Consider the following 18,112-nt stretch of genomic DNA (forward strand, 5'->3'; position numbering starts at 1 on the left):
CGACTATCTCGCGTCGCAACCCACGTGCTGATCGGCGTTGTGTGCAGAATGGGATTGGGTGCGGTAATGATATACGAGCCTCGGTTTTTTGGGGGCCAGTGTGACATGCATCGGCTGCCGGTTGTGCGGGAATAGGATTGCCCCGCACCACGTTTTTTCGCTGTCGTACCACGCGTCGGACGGCTAGACCCTGCGCTATTATGACGTGTGGTGTGCAGGGTCTTGTCAAACGTCAAGTGTACCCTCCTTTGTAAAGCTAAGAGTCCAAATGTCATGTCTAAAGATTGCGTAGACAAGATTCACAAAACCCAACGACCGTTTTTCACCACATTAAGACCAATCAAATCAAGTCTATAGAATACACGTACAGAATATGCTTTGTTTTGGCATCCGATCTATAGATTAACAAAGAACAGCCCTAGATACCTACGAAGAAACAGAACTTTTAGCAGCCCGTGCTTTGATTTACTGATCCTTGTATGCCTGCTCGTGGATCTTAATGGCACGACCGCTGGGGTCAGTCTGTTTCGACCAGGTAGGCACCCATCTCTGGACGGTACCTGCGCAGTACGGAGGGAAGAGCTCGTCAAACATGCAGCGGTACCAGTAAGCCTCCTTGGTGTCGGGAATGTCGTCACCCCAGTGAGGCTTAGGGTTCTTCATGTCCTCGTCGCTGACGTGCAGCTCGGCGTTGTCCTTGAGCGCGTCGATCCAGCCGTAACCAACACCGTCCGAGAACTGCTCCTTCTGCCTCCACAGGATCTTGTCGGGCAGGTACGCCTTGGTCTCGGGCTCGTCGGTGGTGTCGAAAGCCTTGCGGAGGATGTACTTCTCGATACGCTCCTTGGTGATCATCTTCTCCTGCGGGTCGATGTTCATGCAGAGCTGGAGGAATTCCCTGTCGAGGAAGGGAACACGTGCCTCAACACCCCAAGCCATTGTCGACTTGTTAGCACGCAGGCAGTCAGCCAAGTGCAGGTTCTTGACACGGCGAACAGTCTCCTCGTGGAACTCCTTCTTGTCAGGCGCAGCGTGGAAGTAGAGGTAACCACCGAAGATCTCGTCAGAACCCTCACCACTCAGCACCATCTTCACACCCATAGCCTTGATCTTACGGCTGAGCAGGAACATGGGTGTTGAGGCACGGATAGTAGTGACATCATAGGTCTCGAGATGGTGGATAACATCCGAGAGGGCGTTGAGACCGTCCTCCAGGGTGAAAGTGAAGCTGTGATGCCTGGTTCCCAAGAACTTGGCAACCTCTTCGGCGGCCTTGGTGTCGGGAGCTCCCGGCAGACCGATCGAGAAAGAGTGCAACTCGTGCAGCATCTGGACGGTGGTCAGACGGTTGTCGTCGTCAATACCAACCAGATCGCTAGTCGTGTTGTCGTCCCTCTGGATCTTGGCGACGTCGTTAACCCTTTGGATTTCCCTCTGGGCAATCGAGGCAACCAGACTCGAATCCAGACCACCAGACAGAAGAACACCGAAAGGAACCTCAGCCATCAACCTCTTCCTCACAGACTTCTCCAGCGAGTGCCTTATAGCCTTGTAGTCAAGTGGAGTCGAGGGAATGTTGCTAGGCTCCATGAGCCACTGGGGGGTAAAGTATTGGGTGAGCTTGTCGGTCTCGGAGTCGTAGACGTGACCGGGAGGGAAAGTGACGATATCGTCGCAGACGGGGTGCAGGCACTTCATCTCCGAGGCGAAGAAGACGGCGCCGGGAATGGTGCTGGACCTTCCCATGTACATCGACGTAACACCGATGGGGTCGCGGGCGGCAATGACTCTGTCCTTGGTCTTATCGTGCAGAACCCACGAGAACATGCCGTCCAGGTGCTTCGGGGCGTCGATGTCATGTTCCAAGTACTACTGAGAGTCAGCAAGCGCAGCACTGACGGAGCAAGTGAGGCTGCGTACCAGAGGAATGATAACCTCGCAGTCGGAGTGGGTCTTGAAGTTGTAGGGCTTCTTCAGCTGCTTCCTCAGCAGCCTGTGGTTGTAAATTTCTCCGTTGACAGCGAGCGAGATGGTGCGGTCGTCGTTGGTGAGCGGCTGGGCGCCGGACTCTGGGCTAGTGTCAGCGAAAAGGCGGTCGTGCGAGGGCAGTTGGGTCGCGTACCAACACCGACGATGGACAGACGCTCATGGACGAGGACTGGAAAAGGGTCAGTAATCGGTCTATCAGCAGTTGGCTTGCAAAACTTACTGGTGTGGTTGGCGATAACGTTGCCACCTGCGAATGTTCAGTACTCTGCTAGTATTCAAGCTGGTCGCAGATTTGCTCACTCCAATCGGGGCCACGGTGACGCATGCTACATAAGGGTCAGCGCAAAAGTAATTGAGTCAATGGCAGGAATACGTACGCCTTGCCCATCTTCAGGGCGGTCGGCTTGAACTTCTGGACATCAGGATGACTGATTGCGAGTTAGAAGCTTATCGCAGCATCGTACGCGGCGGGCATACCGGTGGCAGGCGAAAATTCCACACATTGTGGCGACGAGGGGCGCGCAGCGCTGCTAGACGGAGACTCTGGGAGGAATTGGAGAGGATGAAGGTTAAGGCACGCAGCAGAATCCCGCGAGTAGAAATAACGGGGTTTCAGCCGGGGCGTAGTTGAGTCACTGGGGAAGATGGCGCGCACGGAGCAGAAATGTCATGGCGCATCCGACGAAATGCACGCCCGAGAGCGGCGGGCTGATAGCAGAGCCCCGCGCTAAACCGCGCCTCTCCCCCTGCCGCCCGCCGAGTGCGCCCGCGAGATCGGCGTGATTATTAAGGCCGTCGCCCATTCGCGCCGCCAGCGTGCCTCGGACTTCTATTTTTCCGCCTTGCACCCGCCGATCCAGCAGCTTTCGCGCACCGCGAATTGATGTGCGCCAGCTGGCCACGAGGATACGTGTTTTTTCAGACACCGAGTCTCTCCTCGGTGACTCTCCACGTAAAAGGTTCGACCAATTGGGTTACCGTTGGGGTCATGCCATGGCCTGCCGAATGCGCGTTTCCGTGCGGTCCGCAGTTTACAAGACATTCATTTATGACACAAACTCCCTGATAAAGCAAGCGCCCTAACTCCACTTTGCCGTAAAAAGGAAAATGCTCGCTTGGCTCCGAAAAAACGGACGGCAGAAGACCGAGGAATCTCATTATTTTAACCCAAAGAAAGAGCCTGTGCTAGTGCGCGGTATGGTAGTAGAATCAGAACAAGGAAACAATAGCAAGTGAATGCGCCGAGCGAGGCCCGACCAACGTCCGCTGCCCGGACCTATAAACTTCCCCCTGTGGTATCCTCGATGAATGGTCCTCTTAGAAGAAGAAGTAAGCCAGCAGGAAGCTAAACAGACACAAGCCCGCCACCACCTGCACCGGAACACCTCCTGCCGGCGCCTGCTGAACCGCCAGGTTCGACGCCTTCTCTTCCTTGCTGCTAACGCCCTCGCCCTTGCGCTGCCTAAGGCCCTGCGACGCCTGCTGCTCCAGCCTCGCGATCGTCGCCCGCGCCTCCTGGAGCTGCGCCTTGAGTTCTTCCGTGGACGTAGGGATCGCGCTGGTCACGCTCGAGACGGCACTTCCGATCATCGACTGGTTGGCGGGGTTGAATGCAGAGTTGACAGCTTCACCCGTGGTCTTGGCCGAAGAGGGACGAGACTCCGGACGGGAAACGGAGCCGGTGGTGGTGCGCTGTGGAGTCACAGCCTCGGGGGAGGGAGAGCGCTGGGACGAGACGTCGTTTGCGGTCGTACCGTTAACGGACGGAGCGCCCGAAGTGCTATCGGCAGGCAGGAAGACGACGCGGATCTTCTTCTCCTGGATGGTGTGCTTGGCCGTCTGCTCAATGTGGCTCCACTACATCCCAATTAGCCCCTACTCTTGTACCAAGTGCGGCGGTCTTTCATACAATGGTGCCAACGTTGCTAAACTCCATGTCGGCGGTCACAGCGACGGACTGGACAAGGAACTTGTCACGGCAACGGGCATCTGGAGGCGGGTCCTCCTTCATGGCCTGAAGCAGAACTGATTACATTGTTATTACTCATCCCGCATATCCAACAAAGACAGACTTGGTGCACTCACCCTGAACCTCGACCTCCTTGCCAGCCTCAATGCGACCGGAGTTGGGGCGGACACAGTATCTGCAAGCGTTGGTGAGCGTCTGACAGGAGATGGAGGGTGAAAGAGAGCGCGTACTGTTTCGGAGCGGTGGTTTTGACCTGGGGTCGTCAGATTGCGTTCATGTGAGAGGAGCTTGTGAGAGTCGATGACGACGTACCTTGAATGCGACAGGGTCACTATTCGGATTGCGCAGGCGCAGACTCTGCGAGACCTCCTGGGTGAAGGGTCCTTGCCACATAGTCAGTATGCAACCTTTGACAGCTCGCCAAGACGTCATACTCTTGAAGCCCAGTTCGGGCGGCGTCAGTTCGACCGACATGGTGTCTCGTGGGCGCCAGGTGGCAGGGGCTTGCGCGCAAGAACGGGGGACGGGACGGCGTCGAGGCGCGGAGGCGTTGCGGCTGGCGGAGGGGATGCGAATACGCGGTGAGACGTGCAATATGCGGCGTAGACCGGGTGTGGAGAGTGTGGTTGGAAGTACCGCGGGAAAGACTGCCGTGGTGGTTGCCCGCGGGCGGGCTGTGTGCTTCCAGGCCAGCAGGTATGAGAGCCCTGGCGCTAGTCCTATTGAGGCAGGAAGCTATTTCGTTTGGGTACGTCACTTCTGGAAGCGCCTGCTTAATGCCGAAGCGCCGCTGCTGCTCCCCGCCAGCTTGCACCACCGCACTTCTGACGGCGCATTCCCTCAACAGTTTTCTCTGCCTTTGCCTTCTGCAACTGCACTCGCTCTATCCACACAATCACCATTTCCACAGCCATGGCATCCTCCGACTTGACCATGCTCGTCGACATGGGCTTCGACCAGGAGCGCGCCGAGCTTGCTCTCAAGAAGTCCGGCTCACGTACGTCTGCCTTTCGCCGCAGAGTAGCTGCGGATCCGTCAGCGGCACCAATGCGCTGACGAGCTTCTAGTGCAGAACGCGATCGACTGGCTCGAGAAGAACCAGGACAAGTCTATCGACGAAATCAAGGCCGAAGATGCCGCACCTTCCTCTTCGTCGCCCCCGCCTCCCGGTCCGGGCGAGGAAGCCCAGAGCCTCAGGTGCAATGACTGCGGCAAGATGTTCCGCAGCCACGCTCAGGCCGAGTTCCACGCCAGCAAGTCAGGCCACGTCGACTTCGAGGAATCGACCGAGGAGATCAAGCCGCTGACGGAGGAGGAGAAGAAGGCGAGGTTGGAGGAGCTCCGTGCAAAGCTCGCCCTGAAGCGTGCGGGACAGTCGGAGCAGGACAAGCTTGACAAGAAAAAGAACGAGGTTAGTCATCGCATTTCAGCCTCTTTTATCTGCGCTGACACTCGGGGCTCTTAGGAAATTCGCCGCAAGGCAACCAAGGAATCTCAGGACGCCAAGGAGGCCTTGCAGGTCAAGGAACGCATAAAGGAAGCAGAGAAGAAGCGTCGTGAGAAACAGGACGACATAGATGCACGCAAGCGGGTTCAGGCTCAGATCGAGGCGCAGAAGCTCGAGCGTAGGCGGAAGGCCGAGGCGGAGAAGGCAGCAAGATTGGGACAAGCCCCTCCCGAAGCTGCGGCACCAGCACCTGCTGCGACCTCATCTGGACCCACCACCTCGAAGCCCGCGAGCGCATACACTGAGACGAGATTGAGGCTTCAGCTTCCCTCTGGCACCGTGCAGAAGACACTACCGGTGGAGACTACCTTATTCGAACTGGCGCATCAGCTGGCTCAGGAGAGCGGCATGACTGTGAACACCTTCACTCAGAACTTCCCAAGGAAGGTTTTCGACCAGACCGACTTCGGTCAGACGCTCAAGGAAGCAGGCATGGTCCCCAGTGCCGCGCTTATCGTTAGATAAGCTTGGACACTACTCATACCCAGGTCAGGTGCTCAGATGCTTGATTAATATGGACGATTTGATAGGGTATTATCACAAAGCGGGCTTGCATGATGAATGATGAGATGGTTAGGGACATGCGTGGTTTTAGGAAGAAAAGCCACATGATATTTACTCGGAATGATTAAGACCAGGACCGCAAGGGTCCCCGAACTCCATTTAAACCAACCCCCAATTTTTTTTTCTACCAAGCCCAACCCCCATGTCCCCTCTCAACTGTCATATGGACCCTGGTTCAATGCGTCGTAGCTCCCTCAGCTGGGAGTCGCCAACCAAATGCGTCGCAAAGATGGCATGGAAACTCCAACGGCATGCGCGTGCGACCTTCGGCTCAATCAGGAGGTCCATATGGAACAGAGCCGTACCTATGGCTACTTCAGCTTATGCTGAGATTTCTGATCGTTCAAGTGAAAACCCCTTCCGGCCTCGAGACTCAAGTCCCTCACGCAGAAGTCTTGGCCTTCTTCGCCTTGGGCTTGCTTGCCTTCTTCTCCTTAGTCGCTTTGACCTTCACAGGCTCCTTCTCCTTCTCCTCCTCGACTGCGCCAGTGCTTTCCCTCTTCTTTGACTTCTTGGACTTCTTGGCGGTCTCCATGGCCTCGACAACCTCCTGATCTTCTTCGTTGTGGGGCTTCTCCGTCAGGGTCTTGGGGGCTTCCTCAGTCTCGGCAGGGGCCTGGCTCTTCTTAGGAACCTTGCTAGTGCTCTTGATAGCCGGAGCCTTGAACTCGTAGCCCATCTCCTTAAGCTTGTCCTCTTTGTTCTTCCTCCTCCGCTCTTCCCTCTCAATCCTCTTGTCCCAACCTTCACGATCCATGCCCAAACGCAAGTGGCGACCCTGCATCTTGTTGCGCGGGGCAGGCTTGAAGCGCTTGTTGGAGCCCTTGAAGAGTTCGGGGTGGACCTGCTCGGCGGGAACGTGGCGCACCTGCAAGATGTGACCGAACATGAGGTACTTGTCCATGGTCTCGGCGACGATTTTGGCGACATCGTTATTGGCGAACTCAATGAAAGCGTAGTGCTTGCTGCGGCCGGTTTTCTTGTTGCGCGCCAGGCGCAGGCGGCTGATCTCGCCGAATTGCGAAAAGTAGGCCTTCATCTGATGCTCGTAGAAACCGTGCGGAATGCGACTGTAAAATAAGTTTAGTATGAAGGGACAGTCACCAATGCAGAAAATGGCGACACTAACCCAATGTATATCACGCCAGGGCTTTCGGCGTCCTTGACGTTCTTCAACTTCTTGGCCAGCTTCTTCGAGTCGGGCAGAGACGGGAGGTTGGAGAGATCGCCCTCGTCCTCGCCATCCTCCTCATCCTCATCGCTTTCGAAGCCCTTAAGCAGAGCCTTGGTCTGGTCATCCTCTTCTTCGCTCTCATCATCGCTGCCGTCGGCAGCGGGCTGCTCCTCATCGGCGGACTCCTCAGCCGGGGCGGGCTCTTCGGCAGCTTTACGCTTCTTGCCATTCACAGCCTTGGCAGCAGAGGCAGGCTTCGCGGCAGGTTCCTCATCCTTCTCCTTCTTTGCCTTTTTGGACTTCTTGGGAGTGGGCTTCTCGGCGGCCTTCTCTTCCGCTTCGGCGGCGTCGAAGAAATCGGAGGCGCGCTTGCGGGAGGACTTGGACTTCGGAGCCGGGGCCTCCTCTTCCTGCTTGGGAGCGTCCTTCTTGGACTTCTTGCTTGATTTGACGGGCGCGGGCTGTTCTTCGGGAGCGGGAGCGTCGACCTTCTTGAGTTTCTTGGTGCTGGGCGAGGCAACAGCGCCGCCACCTGTAGAGGGTCAATTACCTGGCAAAGACATGGTCGCAGATTCACCTACTCTTGCGCTTCTTAGACTTGGTCTCGGGGGCCATTTTCGGGAGAGGTGAAATTGCGGGCACGCGGAGGTGGTGATGCTGAGCAAGCCGCTGCTTGCCCGAACTTTTTTCTGCGACGTGCGCTTCCCGCCGAAGATGCGCCGCGTTGCCATCGCCGCAGCTGCCTACCCCCAGCACAACCACCACTACTTCGTTCTCTCCACAAGCAACCAAACAATTTTTTCGACTCTGGGTTTGCACCAAATCACCCCATACCCTGAGCAGCGCTTAAGTCCTCGCCGTGCATCCATCAAGATGTCTGGCATCGACATATTCGCTCCCGGCGCCTGGGACGATCGCGCCCTAGTCAAGGGCTGGAACGCCCAGGTGAAAGAGTACAAGGTAACAAGCTCCAAATACCCACTAGGTGAAAAGACACGCAAACTAACGAGATCTTCTATTCTGAAGAAATATCACAGCCTGCAGAAGAAGGACAGGAAGACTCCGCTCAGCGACAAGCTCACTGCTGCCGAGATCTTCGATCTTGCTGAGTAAGTAATCCCAACTTCTGCTCCGCTTTTAAGATATTCCCATGATAATAACAGTATCTTCAGCCTTGCCGACCCGGATGAGCTCGAGGAGATGGGCATCAGTCTTGAAGCCCAGTCTCGTGCCAAGCCGAACGAAGAGCCCGAAGATACCCACATGGAGGACGATGGCACCGCCTACCAGCCTAACTCAGCTGATGCTGCCTCTTCCGAGGATACTGACGCTGCTGCCCGCCAGCTGATGCAGGAGGCAGAGAGTCAGCATGGATCGCAAGCCCCTCCCATTCCGGGAGCTGTCGCCGCCGCGCCTGGTTAGTGTCCTCCCTCATTCATGCGAAAGCCCTGCCTTCCGCGTTTCCGAACTTTCGCTGATATCGTTTTAGGTCAGAACGACGCGTTGAAGAACATGCAGTGGGCTTGGTTCTATGCTGGCTACTACCAAGGCCAATACGAGGCTCAGCTGCGCTCTGCCCAGCAGCCCCATTAAGAGGTGGCTGCCTTCACGTCTCAATTGTAGGTAGCCTTACAGGTCAGCGCCGTAGGCAAAGGTCAGTCTGAACAATTATTAGATACCCATGGTCATAACATTACCTTATCAGACATGCAACTTCCTTCCATTTGGGAGTGAACCGTATCCGTATGATTGACACGTCCAACCCTGATAAGGTCGCGGACGCTCCGACTTTCCCGGGGGATGGGGATCTTGATTCGCTCACATAGGATCTCGCGGTCTACTGTGGCGCAGATGCCAGCACAAGTTGGTACCTGCAGCTGAGCAAAACAAGCATTTTCCACATGCGACACACTCGCAAGTCACAGTTTGACTCATGGATCGCCTATTGACGCCATGGCCAGTCTGTTTGTTGCAGGATCTGGGCCTAAGGAACTTCAAAAAGCATTTCAAAGATAGGATAGAGAAGAGCTCTACCGCGCGCGTGCCTCCTGGTCCTTGTTCAGCGATTCTCACAGCCAGGATAATCAGGAAATGAAGGAAGAAAGCGTGTATCCGGAAGAAAAGGCGGATCGCAGCTAACCGAAGGCAAAGGGCTTGGTTGGCGACAAGATGGCTATAATGGATTCTTGTCATTCTGAGCAGGCGCCAAATTCGCCGGTTTTCCGTCTTGTCAAATATCATACAGCCAATACAATGGTGATCAGCAAAAGCTTGGAGAAGCTTGGTTCCTCGGTTGAGGTTGTGCATTGTGGAGATGGTCGTGGGGAGAGGAGGCTGACACAGACCTGCGACACAACCCGAGACACAACCAACACACAACATGTCGAGCTTCGTGCAGAGCCTTCGCCCCGCAACATCCAAAATATGCGGGAAAGGCTAGGCTCCGGCGTCGATCCAGGCAAAAACAGACCACTTTTTGCGGTTCTAAGTGATGCCGAGAGGCTGTGGCGTCTCGCCTGACTGGTTTTGCGACACGCGCAGCCTCCGCCACCAGCGGCTGCAATCTTCTCTCCACCCTTATTAAAGACAACGTCTCGCCTCCCCAGCTGGATCTGTAAGCGCTCTTTCGACAACCGTTGTAATAATTGCACTCTCATTGGGCCTCTTGCAAGTCCAGTCTCTCCCTCCCTCTCTTTTTCCAAGCCGACGCATTTGATACCCCACCGCAGCGCGGTCTTCTTTTTCAATTTCCATATATTAGAACGAAAGCTTCACGAAACCAGCATAATGAAGGCCACGACGTTTCTCCCGCTCTTCGCTGCCAGCGGCGCCCTCGCCGCCACCCATACCGTCATGGTCGGCGGTGTCAAGCCTCCGACAGACCCCACTGGCGAGCCCACGCCCGTGCTGCAGTACTCGCCCGAGAACATCATGGCCGCTCCCGGTGACACTGTCGAGTTCCACTTCATGCAGAAGAACCACACTGTCACCCAGAGCACATTCGAAGACCCCTGCAAAAAGATGGAGGGCGGCTTCGATTCCGGCTTCATGCCGAATCCCGACGGTGCAGAGGGCGTTACCTGGACCATGACGGTCAACGACACCAAGCCAATCTGTATGTTTGAAAAAAAAAAAAAAAAAAACTTCTTTCAATCCGGAGAGAGTAAGAGAAAACTAACGCAAGGAACAACCAGGGGCCTACTGCAAGCAGAAGACGGGCATTCACTGCGGCAAGGGCATGGTCTTCAGCGTCAACGCCGTCGAGAGCTCGGACAAGTCGTTCGCGGCGTACAAGCAGCTGGCCATCCAGAAGAACGGCACCGAGCTCGAGACCGCCCCCATCGCCGCCAGCCCGGCCGCCGCCGTTTCGAGCACTGTCACCCTCGCCGCCGGCCAGGCTGAGGCGACCGCCACCGTCGCCGCAGGCAACGGCCAGTGCGCCGACGGCTCCGCTTGTACCTGCTCTTGCCTCTGCGGCACGAACAGCTTCCCGGAGGGCGCCGCTGTGAACAACTTTGGCGGCTTTGCTGGTGCGTAGCTCGCCACTTGTCAAATTTTGTACTGAAGCTGACGATTCTATTAGGCATGCTCCCTGCTTAAATAAGCGCTCGAGTACGGCTATCGAGCTTCGAAGCAGGCCACTCTGGTGAAGAAGGTGGTTCGAATCGAGGAGGGTATACCCCAGGACAGGGCTCATTTGCTTCGTCAATTGAGCGGCATTTCTTACTTTTCTTTGTCATAGAAGACATGACCTCTGCTGCGCAAGGTGTAGTATGGATTATTGTTGATATCCTTGACGGATGGTCGGTTGGTGCCAGGCGGTGCCTGATTAGATTAATTTATTTTGGGAAATCTCAGAAACTTGTTCTATCTCTTAAATGGTGCTTCTTATTGTGGATCCTTTTCACTAATTGTCATTTAAGTACGTGACAAAACATAGTAGAGAGAGTTTTTGTTTAAAAAAAAAAAAAGATCAATGCTAGCGCAGCAACAAATACAAAGAAAACAAAAAGCAAAAAGTCGAGAAGGGGCCGCCAGCAAGCTGAGGGCCACCCGACTCTATAAAACCCCCTTTCGGGAATTTTCCCCCTCCCGCCTGCAGGGTAAGGTGGTGGAGAGCGATAGCTCCCCATGCCATAGGCCCGAAGACCCTTAGGCGGAAGATCGAGCTCGCTGGTGAAATTGATAAACAGCATCGCAACCAATGGGCAAGTAAAAATTAGAACAGCTTCTTGCCACATACAATTTACGAAAAGAAACAACAAAAAATCAGTTTGGATTTACGGTCCTGTATACACAGGCCCAACCATGCCCTACAAAACCCCTTTTCAGGGATTTTCCCCCTTTACCCCAGCTGGGAAGGTGGTGGAGTGTGATAGCATGAGGTTCAAGAACCAATTCCTACCACACTCCGCACCATAGGCCTCCTTAGAGTGGAGACCCTTAGGTGGAAGGTCGCCTCACTAAGCTTGTTTATAACTATCAGCGGGCACGTTATGAGGTAGTAATGCTCGCAGACCATTACCATTGGCAATGAAAAATCCAAATACTCAGTGACAGTGTTCAAGTTCGATTGATATGGCTCCTTTCATTCTGAAGTTTCATAGAGATACCTAAGAGGAAAAGGCTAACGGAGACGCCATAGATCGTCGAACCTTATAGTCATGCCTCATTCAAGGTTCGTCTCTTCCTTAAACGCCTCTTTTCTCCATTTTTCGCAACGAAACCAAAAAGAATAAGCACCCACACAATCCCATCTTCTGTTCGCTGAATCCCCGAAATTGTCAATCGCCCCTTCCGCACTTCGACCCCTCAGTTGAACCTCAATAGACCTTCCCGCCTCTCCCTCTGGGCCTGCCTCTCCCTCTTCCTCTGCCCCTCGCCATGCTTCCTCCTCTCATCGAAAGGGCTTGTGTCACCTTGGCTGGGATGATGCCATCATCGCTATCGTCTGTATCGCTGAGCCGCAGCTCGCCAACATTGTACTTTCGCTTGTTCACGGGCGTGAAGCCCGAAGTCACTACAATCGAAGTTTCCGTTGTCGTCGCTGTCGTTGTTGTCACCGGATCAGCAGTAGTAGAAACGGTTCCATTGACGGCTAGAGCAGACGTAGCCGGCAACGCCGAAGAAGAAGCCGATGCTTGACGCTTACTGGCAGCGGAGACGATCTTGATCTTCTTGCCGCCACGACCGGGGCCAAAACGAGACAAGATGCTGGGCCTGCTGGTCGGAGGTGGAGCAGAAGGGGCGGTGCCAACGGGATTCTTGTTGGTCTGCATCGGTGCGATAGCCACGCGCTTGGCAGGCGAAGAAGATGGAGGAGTCGCATCGCTGGTCCCATCCAGCTGCTCAGCAACGTTGTTTTCCTCGTCCTCGTCGTCATCCTCGCGCGCCCAACGAGCAGCTTGGATCTTTGCCAAGCGATTGCTCTCCTCCTCGAGAGCACGACGAGCCTCTGCCTCTGCATTCTCGCGCTCCATCTGCTCTTTGGCCTGCTTGTCGGCTTGATTAGTTGTCGGCTCACGGTTCATTGGCGCCATTGGCTGCGGTCGCTGCGATTGAGGCTGATCTTCATCTTCGCTAGTGTCCGAATTTTGGTCATCGGAAATGACCTGGATATCCCCAGTAGACGCTCGGGGTCGTCGTGACCCAAGAGGCCGTATCTGAGCGCCATTGGAGCGAGCAGGTATCGACTGGCGTTGCCTGTTTGGGCGAGGATTCGCTTGTCCCTCTTTCCAATCGTCCGGCAACTGTATCAGATCATCGTTGTTCTCGCGCCGTCGGCGTTGGCGAGGAGCGTAGTACTCTTCATCTGAATCGAGTCCTGCATCTTCATCGGAATCCACATCGATTTCCTCATACCTCTTCTTCACGTGTTGTCCCTTTCTCTTGGACTCGCCTTTCCTGATGTCAAAATCATCATCATCTTCAAGCGCTACTCTTGTCTTTTTGGACTTCTTCACTGCGCCATTCGCGGCGGTCGATGCTTGTCCCTTCGGCCCGGCGACATCAGACTGGATAATCGCAACGTTATGCATAGCTGAATTTCTTGCGTTGGGATCCAAACTGAGCTGTGCTCGTCTGCGCTTTTCCAGGTCCTTTTGCCTAAACTCTGCAAGCTTCTCGCTAGGGAGTTGAAGCTTTGCGATGACGCTGCGGTTACGCATGGCACCCCAGACTTGGATGTACCTACCGTCTTTCTTGGCCTGCTCCAGCTGAGCCTTCTCTTTCTTCTTGAGAAATTGCCGAGTAGCATCGCTCTTCGCCTGCGACTTAGGCTTGTCTGTCTTTTGTCTCTTCGACACAAGCTTAATATGGTCGTCAGCATCAGCATACCCTCTCTTTGTTGAACTTCGGAAGATTTGAACGGTGCTTTCGCCGCCGTCCAACTCTGGGTACATGGATGAATCATCTCCATCTATTTCATCGAAGTACGGTGCAGCTCCTTGGCCATTTTCATCGAGTGGGGAATCCAAGTTCCGTGGCCTCGCACCGTCGAGCATTGCTGAAGGCCCAGGCAAGGCTGCATCGTTGGAGCGGAGTGCGGGGTCCAGGAAGCTCTCGTCTTCCCCAACTGGTGAATATTCGATTTGAGTTTGGTCATGATGATCATCGTCTTCCTCATCATCAAATCGAGGATGATCTTGCTTGGCTTGATCTGCTTCTTCGCGACGTCTCCGTAGTCGCGCGGACTCTGCAGGGGCTACATCCTCATCCCGTAGCCAGTTGAGATTCGAGACACTGAAATCGACTAGCGCCTCAACACTACGCGCATCAGCAACCTTCTTGGTGTCGTGGCCCAAGAGAGTCCCTTTCGGCTCGTACGGACGTTGGCGTGGATCTCTTCGGCACGCGCCAGTGTTGCAAACACGGCGACAGTGAGGGCATTGCCACCTCGGGTTCTCCATGATAGTTTGTGGCATGATATCATGTGCGCGAAACAGGGAACCGTAGCAATACCATAGGTCACACGTGGTACACCTCCCCATCTTCCACTTAGGATGTTTGTGTAGGCACGTGTGGCAGGTTGCGTGGTTGGCAAGCCAGGCCTTTGACCTCTTCTTGGCGGTTCGGCGGACAGTCCCATCGTCATTTACGATGATCTCCTCGTCAGACTTTTCTTCATCCTCTTTCGCTTTCGGGTTCTTGTAGTCAACAAAAGGCCTCGACTTGAGCTGTTCCTGGCAGATTTGAGCTAGTGTCTTCTTCTGCAAGCTGCGCCGTTCTTCCGATAGGGGCATTGGCGTCTTCTCATGGAGGCGACCATTGTCAATGTCGATTACTTGTTTCCTCCATTCCTCGTACTTGTAAAGCAAATCCTTCCATCTCCATTGCTCAACCCAGTGCATCCCGGAGATGCATGCACAACTGCGACCCATTGCGTAGCAATCGAGGCAAATGTCGTAAGGCTCCTCAGCCTCGGTACCCAACGCATGGACACATGCTTTGCAGGTCAAGAACCTGTTGAAAATGTTCCCGCGACAGTACGCACAAGTTACGTACCCCTCGAAAATCATGAATTCTGGGTGCTCTTGCGGTAAGTCTGGAGAGAACATTTCGGATAGAAGGATATGCTTGTATAGCTCGAAGAGGCGTTTGAAGTCCTTCTGTACCTGGCGAACCTTGGAACTAGACCGTAGGAGGGCAGTCTGTTCGGCGCTGGCTTCGCTCTGCATCTTCGCCTGCTTGAGGAGATTCGAGTACTTTAGGAGCGTGTAGTAGACGATGGCTTTGTTCTTGTACTGTTCGTCTCGGCACACCATGCGTGCATTTGGGAGTGCTTCCTTGAACGCCATTTCCAAAGTTTCGACTGTTGTCCGGTTCCAGGCCACTTTCATCGTTCTCGTTCCTCTGTTCCAAACCTGATGCGGAGCCAAAGGCGGGATCAGAATAAAGTCACCGGGTCGTTGTTCAACGACGTACGTTCGGAAAGGCGCTCTCTTCCAGGCCGCAACTTGAGCAAAATGGTTTTCGACTTCGATGTCGTGGCCCAGAACCGAGAGCCAATATTCAGAAACGGTATGTCTGTCCTTCGTCTCCGTCATAAACCAAATTGAAGAGCCGGGTTTTTCAGGTTTGCCGTCCTCGCCAACGGTTCCAGAAGCGTTGACCATGATATTCTGTCCCAGAGACGCGCACATTTCTCTGTGGGAGGGCGTGTACGTCCCTTCGTGTCCGATGTAACACATCAGGTTTTCAGCCCTCATCTCCGGAGGGAGGCTGCTCATCAGGTCTCCCGCACGCGCAATGCCACGGCCCTTCTTCCGACCACCCGGCGCATTCGGTGTAGGCTCGTCCACCGACCCTGGGCCGTTGATCTCTCCCGTACTCTCATTCAGATAGAAGAGACCGCTTGGAATATGCTCCCTCAACTTATCGTGCCAAACCTGGGGGCAATCAATATCCTTCAGGTATATCCGCTGGCGGTTCTTATCCTTGTAGTTGTCCGGCTTGTCAAAATACTGGTTCGTGAGGAGTCCCATGTTTTTGAGGTAATGCGCGATAGTTAGAGGAATGTTATCCTTTGCGGTCAGGTTACGCGCATTCTCCACTGAAGTGAAGTGAGCCCAGGCCTCCCGACGAAGTGAACGGAGGTTGTGGGAGCTTACCCTTGTCTCCGCAATTGGCGGCGAGCCACTCCGGAGTGAAAGTCCATGGGTCAAGGACATCCTCAAAACCGTCGACTACAAGCGGTTTCCCACCTATTACGACGTGGAGTAGCACGAGTTTCTCGAATTGCTCGACGCCTTGCTGTTGGATCATGTCAACCGATATACGGTCCACATATTGAAAATTTTCCGTGTTTTCTACGAGAGCTTGGACGTCGAAGTCTGGTGGAATTGGTTCGAAAGACGCACGCGGGCGTTGGGCAGGCATTTTTACGGCGAAGCTCCAGCTATGCGACGGCGGGTAAATTGAGTGGGGGTCTAGGACACGATTGTCGAGCGGCGCGTTGCGACCATAATCGCGCGAGCATCCGGGGTGCGGCAGACGCGTGAATCGCGGTTGGGAGCGCCAGAAAGCGCGGGGTGGTGCGGTTGACGAGCAGAAGAGCGGCGGCGGGTAGTGAGGAATCGCGGGAGCTCAGTCGGCGGAGGCGTCGAGCTCATGTCCGCGCACCCGCGGGCTTGTGCACGGACCACCACAGGAAAGTCGGCGCCCTTGACCTCAGCTCCGTCTTTTTTCTCCCTTCACAGAAGAGACCATCGTGCCCAGTCAAGCGACGTGCATCGTTGGGACTGTTGAGCGCGCTTGGTGCAATTGGCTCAGTAGTTCGGGTCGTCTCAGTCTCCGGGTTCCTTCCTTTCTTGCTGCAGGGATCAGACGTCAAAAAGGATTCGATATCTATCCTTCTGGAAAGAGCTGGGCCAGCTGTTGTAATTTATCTTTCTTCCTTTCAGTCGCCATTACCATGCTGCTGCTACAGACTTTACAACGCGGTAGCCGGCATGGATTACAAAGGACATCTGGTAGCCTCACTTTCCGCACCTCAACATCTCATCTCCGGACAACGCCGGCAAGACCTCTGAGCTTCGCAAATGCCCAGCATCTTCAGAAGAGACTAGCGAATGGCCAACCCAGCCGGATACCAGCTCGCATACTCCACACCACCAGCGTTCTTACGCAGCAAGCGCAGACAGCTTCAGCAACAGCCACACTCCAAACTTCCACACCTCAACTCTCCGCCTATCAGCCGCCCACCACGGGGCTGCTCTCCTACTTGCCTTCGTCCTTCGTCCCCTATGCGGAGCTGGTTCGACTCGACAAGCCGGTGGGCACGTACTACCTCTTCTTCCCCTGCCTCTTCAGCACTCTCCTCGCAGCGCCTCTCGCAACCCCAATCGCAGCCCCAACCGCCGTCCTTGGAACTTCGCTCCTCTTCCTGACCGGCGCGCTCGTCATGCGCGGCGCCGGCTGCACCATCAACGACCTCTGGGACCGCAACCTCGACCCGCACGTCGCCCGCACGCGTCTCCGGCCCATCGCCCGCGGCGCCGTGAGCCCGCAGTCGGCCGTGGTCTTCACCGGCGCGCAGCTGCTGACGGGACTCGCCGTGCTCCTGCAATTCCCGCAGCCATCCTGCTTCTTCTACGGAGCGCCCAGCCTCTTCTTCGTCGCGACCTACCCGCTCGCCAAGCGCGTGACGTACTACCCGCAGGCTGTGCTGGGTCTGACCTTCTCGTGGGGCGCCATGATGGGCTTTCCGGCGCTGCACGTCGATCTCCTGAGCGACTCCGTTGCCGCGACTGCCGCCGGTTGCCTGTACGCCAGCTGCGTGGCGTGGACGGTGCTGTATGACATGATCTACGCACACATGGACATCCGCGACGATGTTAAGGCTGGCATTAAGAGCATTGCCCTTGCCCATGAGAAAAATACTAAGGCTGTGTTGTCTGGTCTGGCCGCCGTGCAGGTCGCCCTGCTGGCTACCGCTGGCTCGGTCGTTGGCGCGGGCCCGGTCTTCTTCGTCGGCAGCGTGGGCGGCGCTGTGGCGACGCTGGGGGCGATGATCTGGAGGGTCAAGTTGAAGAGCGTAGCGGATTGTTGGTGGTGGTTTAGGAACGGGTGCTGGATGACTGGAGGCGCTATTTCGGCAGGATTGCTGGGCGAGTACCTTGCACAGCTGTTTGGATGGTATGGAGATGATGTGGAGGAGAAAAAGGAGGTATTGTCGGCATAAAAAAGGGCATTTGAAATACAGATTTGACTGTCACAATAGTGTAAAATAGCTGTCCTTAATCAGAAATCAGATTCGATATCCAACTCCGTAAGAAACCCTATTCAGTGCAAAAAAAAATGTTTTTATTTACGAATAAAAGATGCCGTATCACAGCTTATAACCTTGGCTTGAGCCCTTCAGTAGGTCCATTGACGATGAACAGCTATCCCCTGGGCATCTCCATCTCCT

The 18,112-nt window shown here is 55.1% G+C and overlaps 8 protein-coding genes across 8 annotated transcripts; 4 read left to right on the forward strand and 4 right to left on the reverse strand.

The window, feature by feature from the left end:
• Positions 1-465: 465 nt before the first annotated feature.
• On the reverse strand, positions 466-2,492 carry LTHEOB_1232 (Asparagine synthetase; the record flags this gene model as incomplete). The annotated part of the gene is made up of 7 exons (XM_035509174.1): positions 466-1,869; positions 1,921-2,069; positions 2,123-2,158; positions 2,210-2,236; positions 2,290-2,315; positions 2,367-2,417; positions 2,467-2,492. The coding sequence occupies 7 exons, from the start codon at positions 2,490-2,492 to the stop codon at positions 466-468; spliced, it is 1,719 nt and encodes a 572-aa protein (XP_035367579.1).
• Positions 2,493-3,306: 814 nt separating this feature from the next.
• LTHEOB_1233 (MSP domain containing protein) lies at positions 3,307-4,432 on the reverse strand (the record flags this gene model as incomplete). The annotated part of the gene is made up of 6 exons (XM_035509185.1): positions 3,307-3,846; positions 3,899-4,014; positions 4,075-4,133; positions 4,189-4,211; positions 4,271-4,341; positions 4,393-4,432. The coding sequence occupies 6 exons, from the start codon at positions 4,430-4,432 to the stop codon at positions 3,307-3,309; spliced, it is 849 nt and encodes a 282-aa protein (XP_035367580.1).
• Positions 4,433-4,870: 438 nt separating this feature from the next.
• Positions 4,871-5,930, forward strand: LTHEOB_1234 (Ubx domain-containing protein; the record flags this gene model as incomplete). The annotated part of the gene is made up of 3 exons (XM_035509196.1): positions 4,871-4,955; positions 5,026-5,369; positions 5,424-5,930. The coding sequence occupies 3 exons, from the start codon at positions 4,871-4,873 to the stop codon at positions 5,928-5,930; spliced, it is 936 nt and encodes a 311-aa protein (XP_035367581.1).
• A 481-nt stretch (positions 5,931-6,411) lies between these two features.
• On the reverse strand, positions 6,412-7,818 carry LTHEOB_1235 (Ribosomal biogenesis protein gar2; the record flags this gene model as incomplete). Its single annotated transcript, XM_035509207.1, has 3 exons — positions 6,412-7,099; positions 7,159-7,735; positions 7,785-7,818. The coding sequence occupies 3 exons, from the start codon at positions 7,816-7,818 to the stop codon at positions 6,412-6,414; spliced, it is 1,299 nt and encodes a 432-aa protein (XP_035367582.1).
• A 258-nt stretch (positions 7,819-8,076) lies between these two features.
• LTHEOB_1236 (Survival motor neuron) lies at positions 8,077-8,796 on the forward strand (the record flags this gene model as incomplete). The annotated part of the gene is made up of 4 exons (XM_035509218.1): positions 8,077-8,163; positions 8,230-8,312; positions 8,367-8,620; positions 8,693-8,796. The coding sequence occupies 4 exons, from the start codon at positions 8,077-8,079 to the stop codon at positions 8,794-8,796; spliced, it is 528 nt and encodes a 175-aa protein (XP_035367583.1).
• A 1,194-nt stretch (positions 8,797-9,990) lies between these two features.
• On the forward strand, positions 9,991-10,803 carry LTHEOB_1237 (Serine-threonine rich protein; the record flags this gene model as incomplete). The annotated part of the gene is made up of 3 exons (XM_035509229.1): positions 9,991-10,318; positions 10,398-10,733; positions 10,787-10,803. The coding sequence occupies 3 exons, from the start codon at positions 9,991-9,993 to the stop codon at positions 10,801-10,803; spliced, it is 681 nt and encodes a 226-aa protein (XP_035367584.1).
• Positions 10,804-12,026: 1,223 nt separating this feature from the next.
• On the reverse strand, positions 12,027-16,080 carry LTHEOB_1238 (Transcription factor jumonji/aspartyl beta-hydroxylase; the record flags this gene model as incomplete). Its single annotated transcript, XM_035509240.1, has 3 exons — positions 12,027-15,754; positions 15,813-16,010; positions 16,062-16,080. The coding sequence occupies 3 exons, from the start codon at positions 16,078-16,080 to the stop codon at positions 12,027-12,029; spliced, it is 3,945 nt and encodes a 1,314-aa protein (XP_035367585.1).
• Positions 16,081-16,615: 535 nt separating this feature from the next.
• Positions 16,616-17,884, forward strand: LTHEOB_1239 (UbiA prenyltransferase family; the record flags this gene model as incomplete). Its single annotated transcript, XM_035509251.1, has 1 exon — positions 16,616-17,884. One exon carries the CDS (start codon positions 16,616-16,618, stop codon positions 17,882-17,884), a length of 1,269 nt encoding a protein of 422 aa, XP_035367586.1.
• Positions 17,885-18,112: the final 228 nt, after the last annotated feature.

Source organism: Lasiodiplodia theobromae (assembly GCF_012971845.1).
Source record: "Lasiodiplodia theobromae strain AM2As chromosome Unknown scaffold_3, whole genome shotgun sequence".
NCBI lineage: Eukaryota > Fungi > Ascomycota > Dothideomycetes > Botryosphaeriales > Botryosphaeriaceae > Lasiodiplodia > Lasiodiplodia theobromae.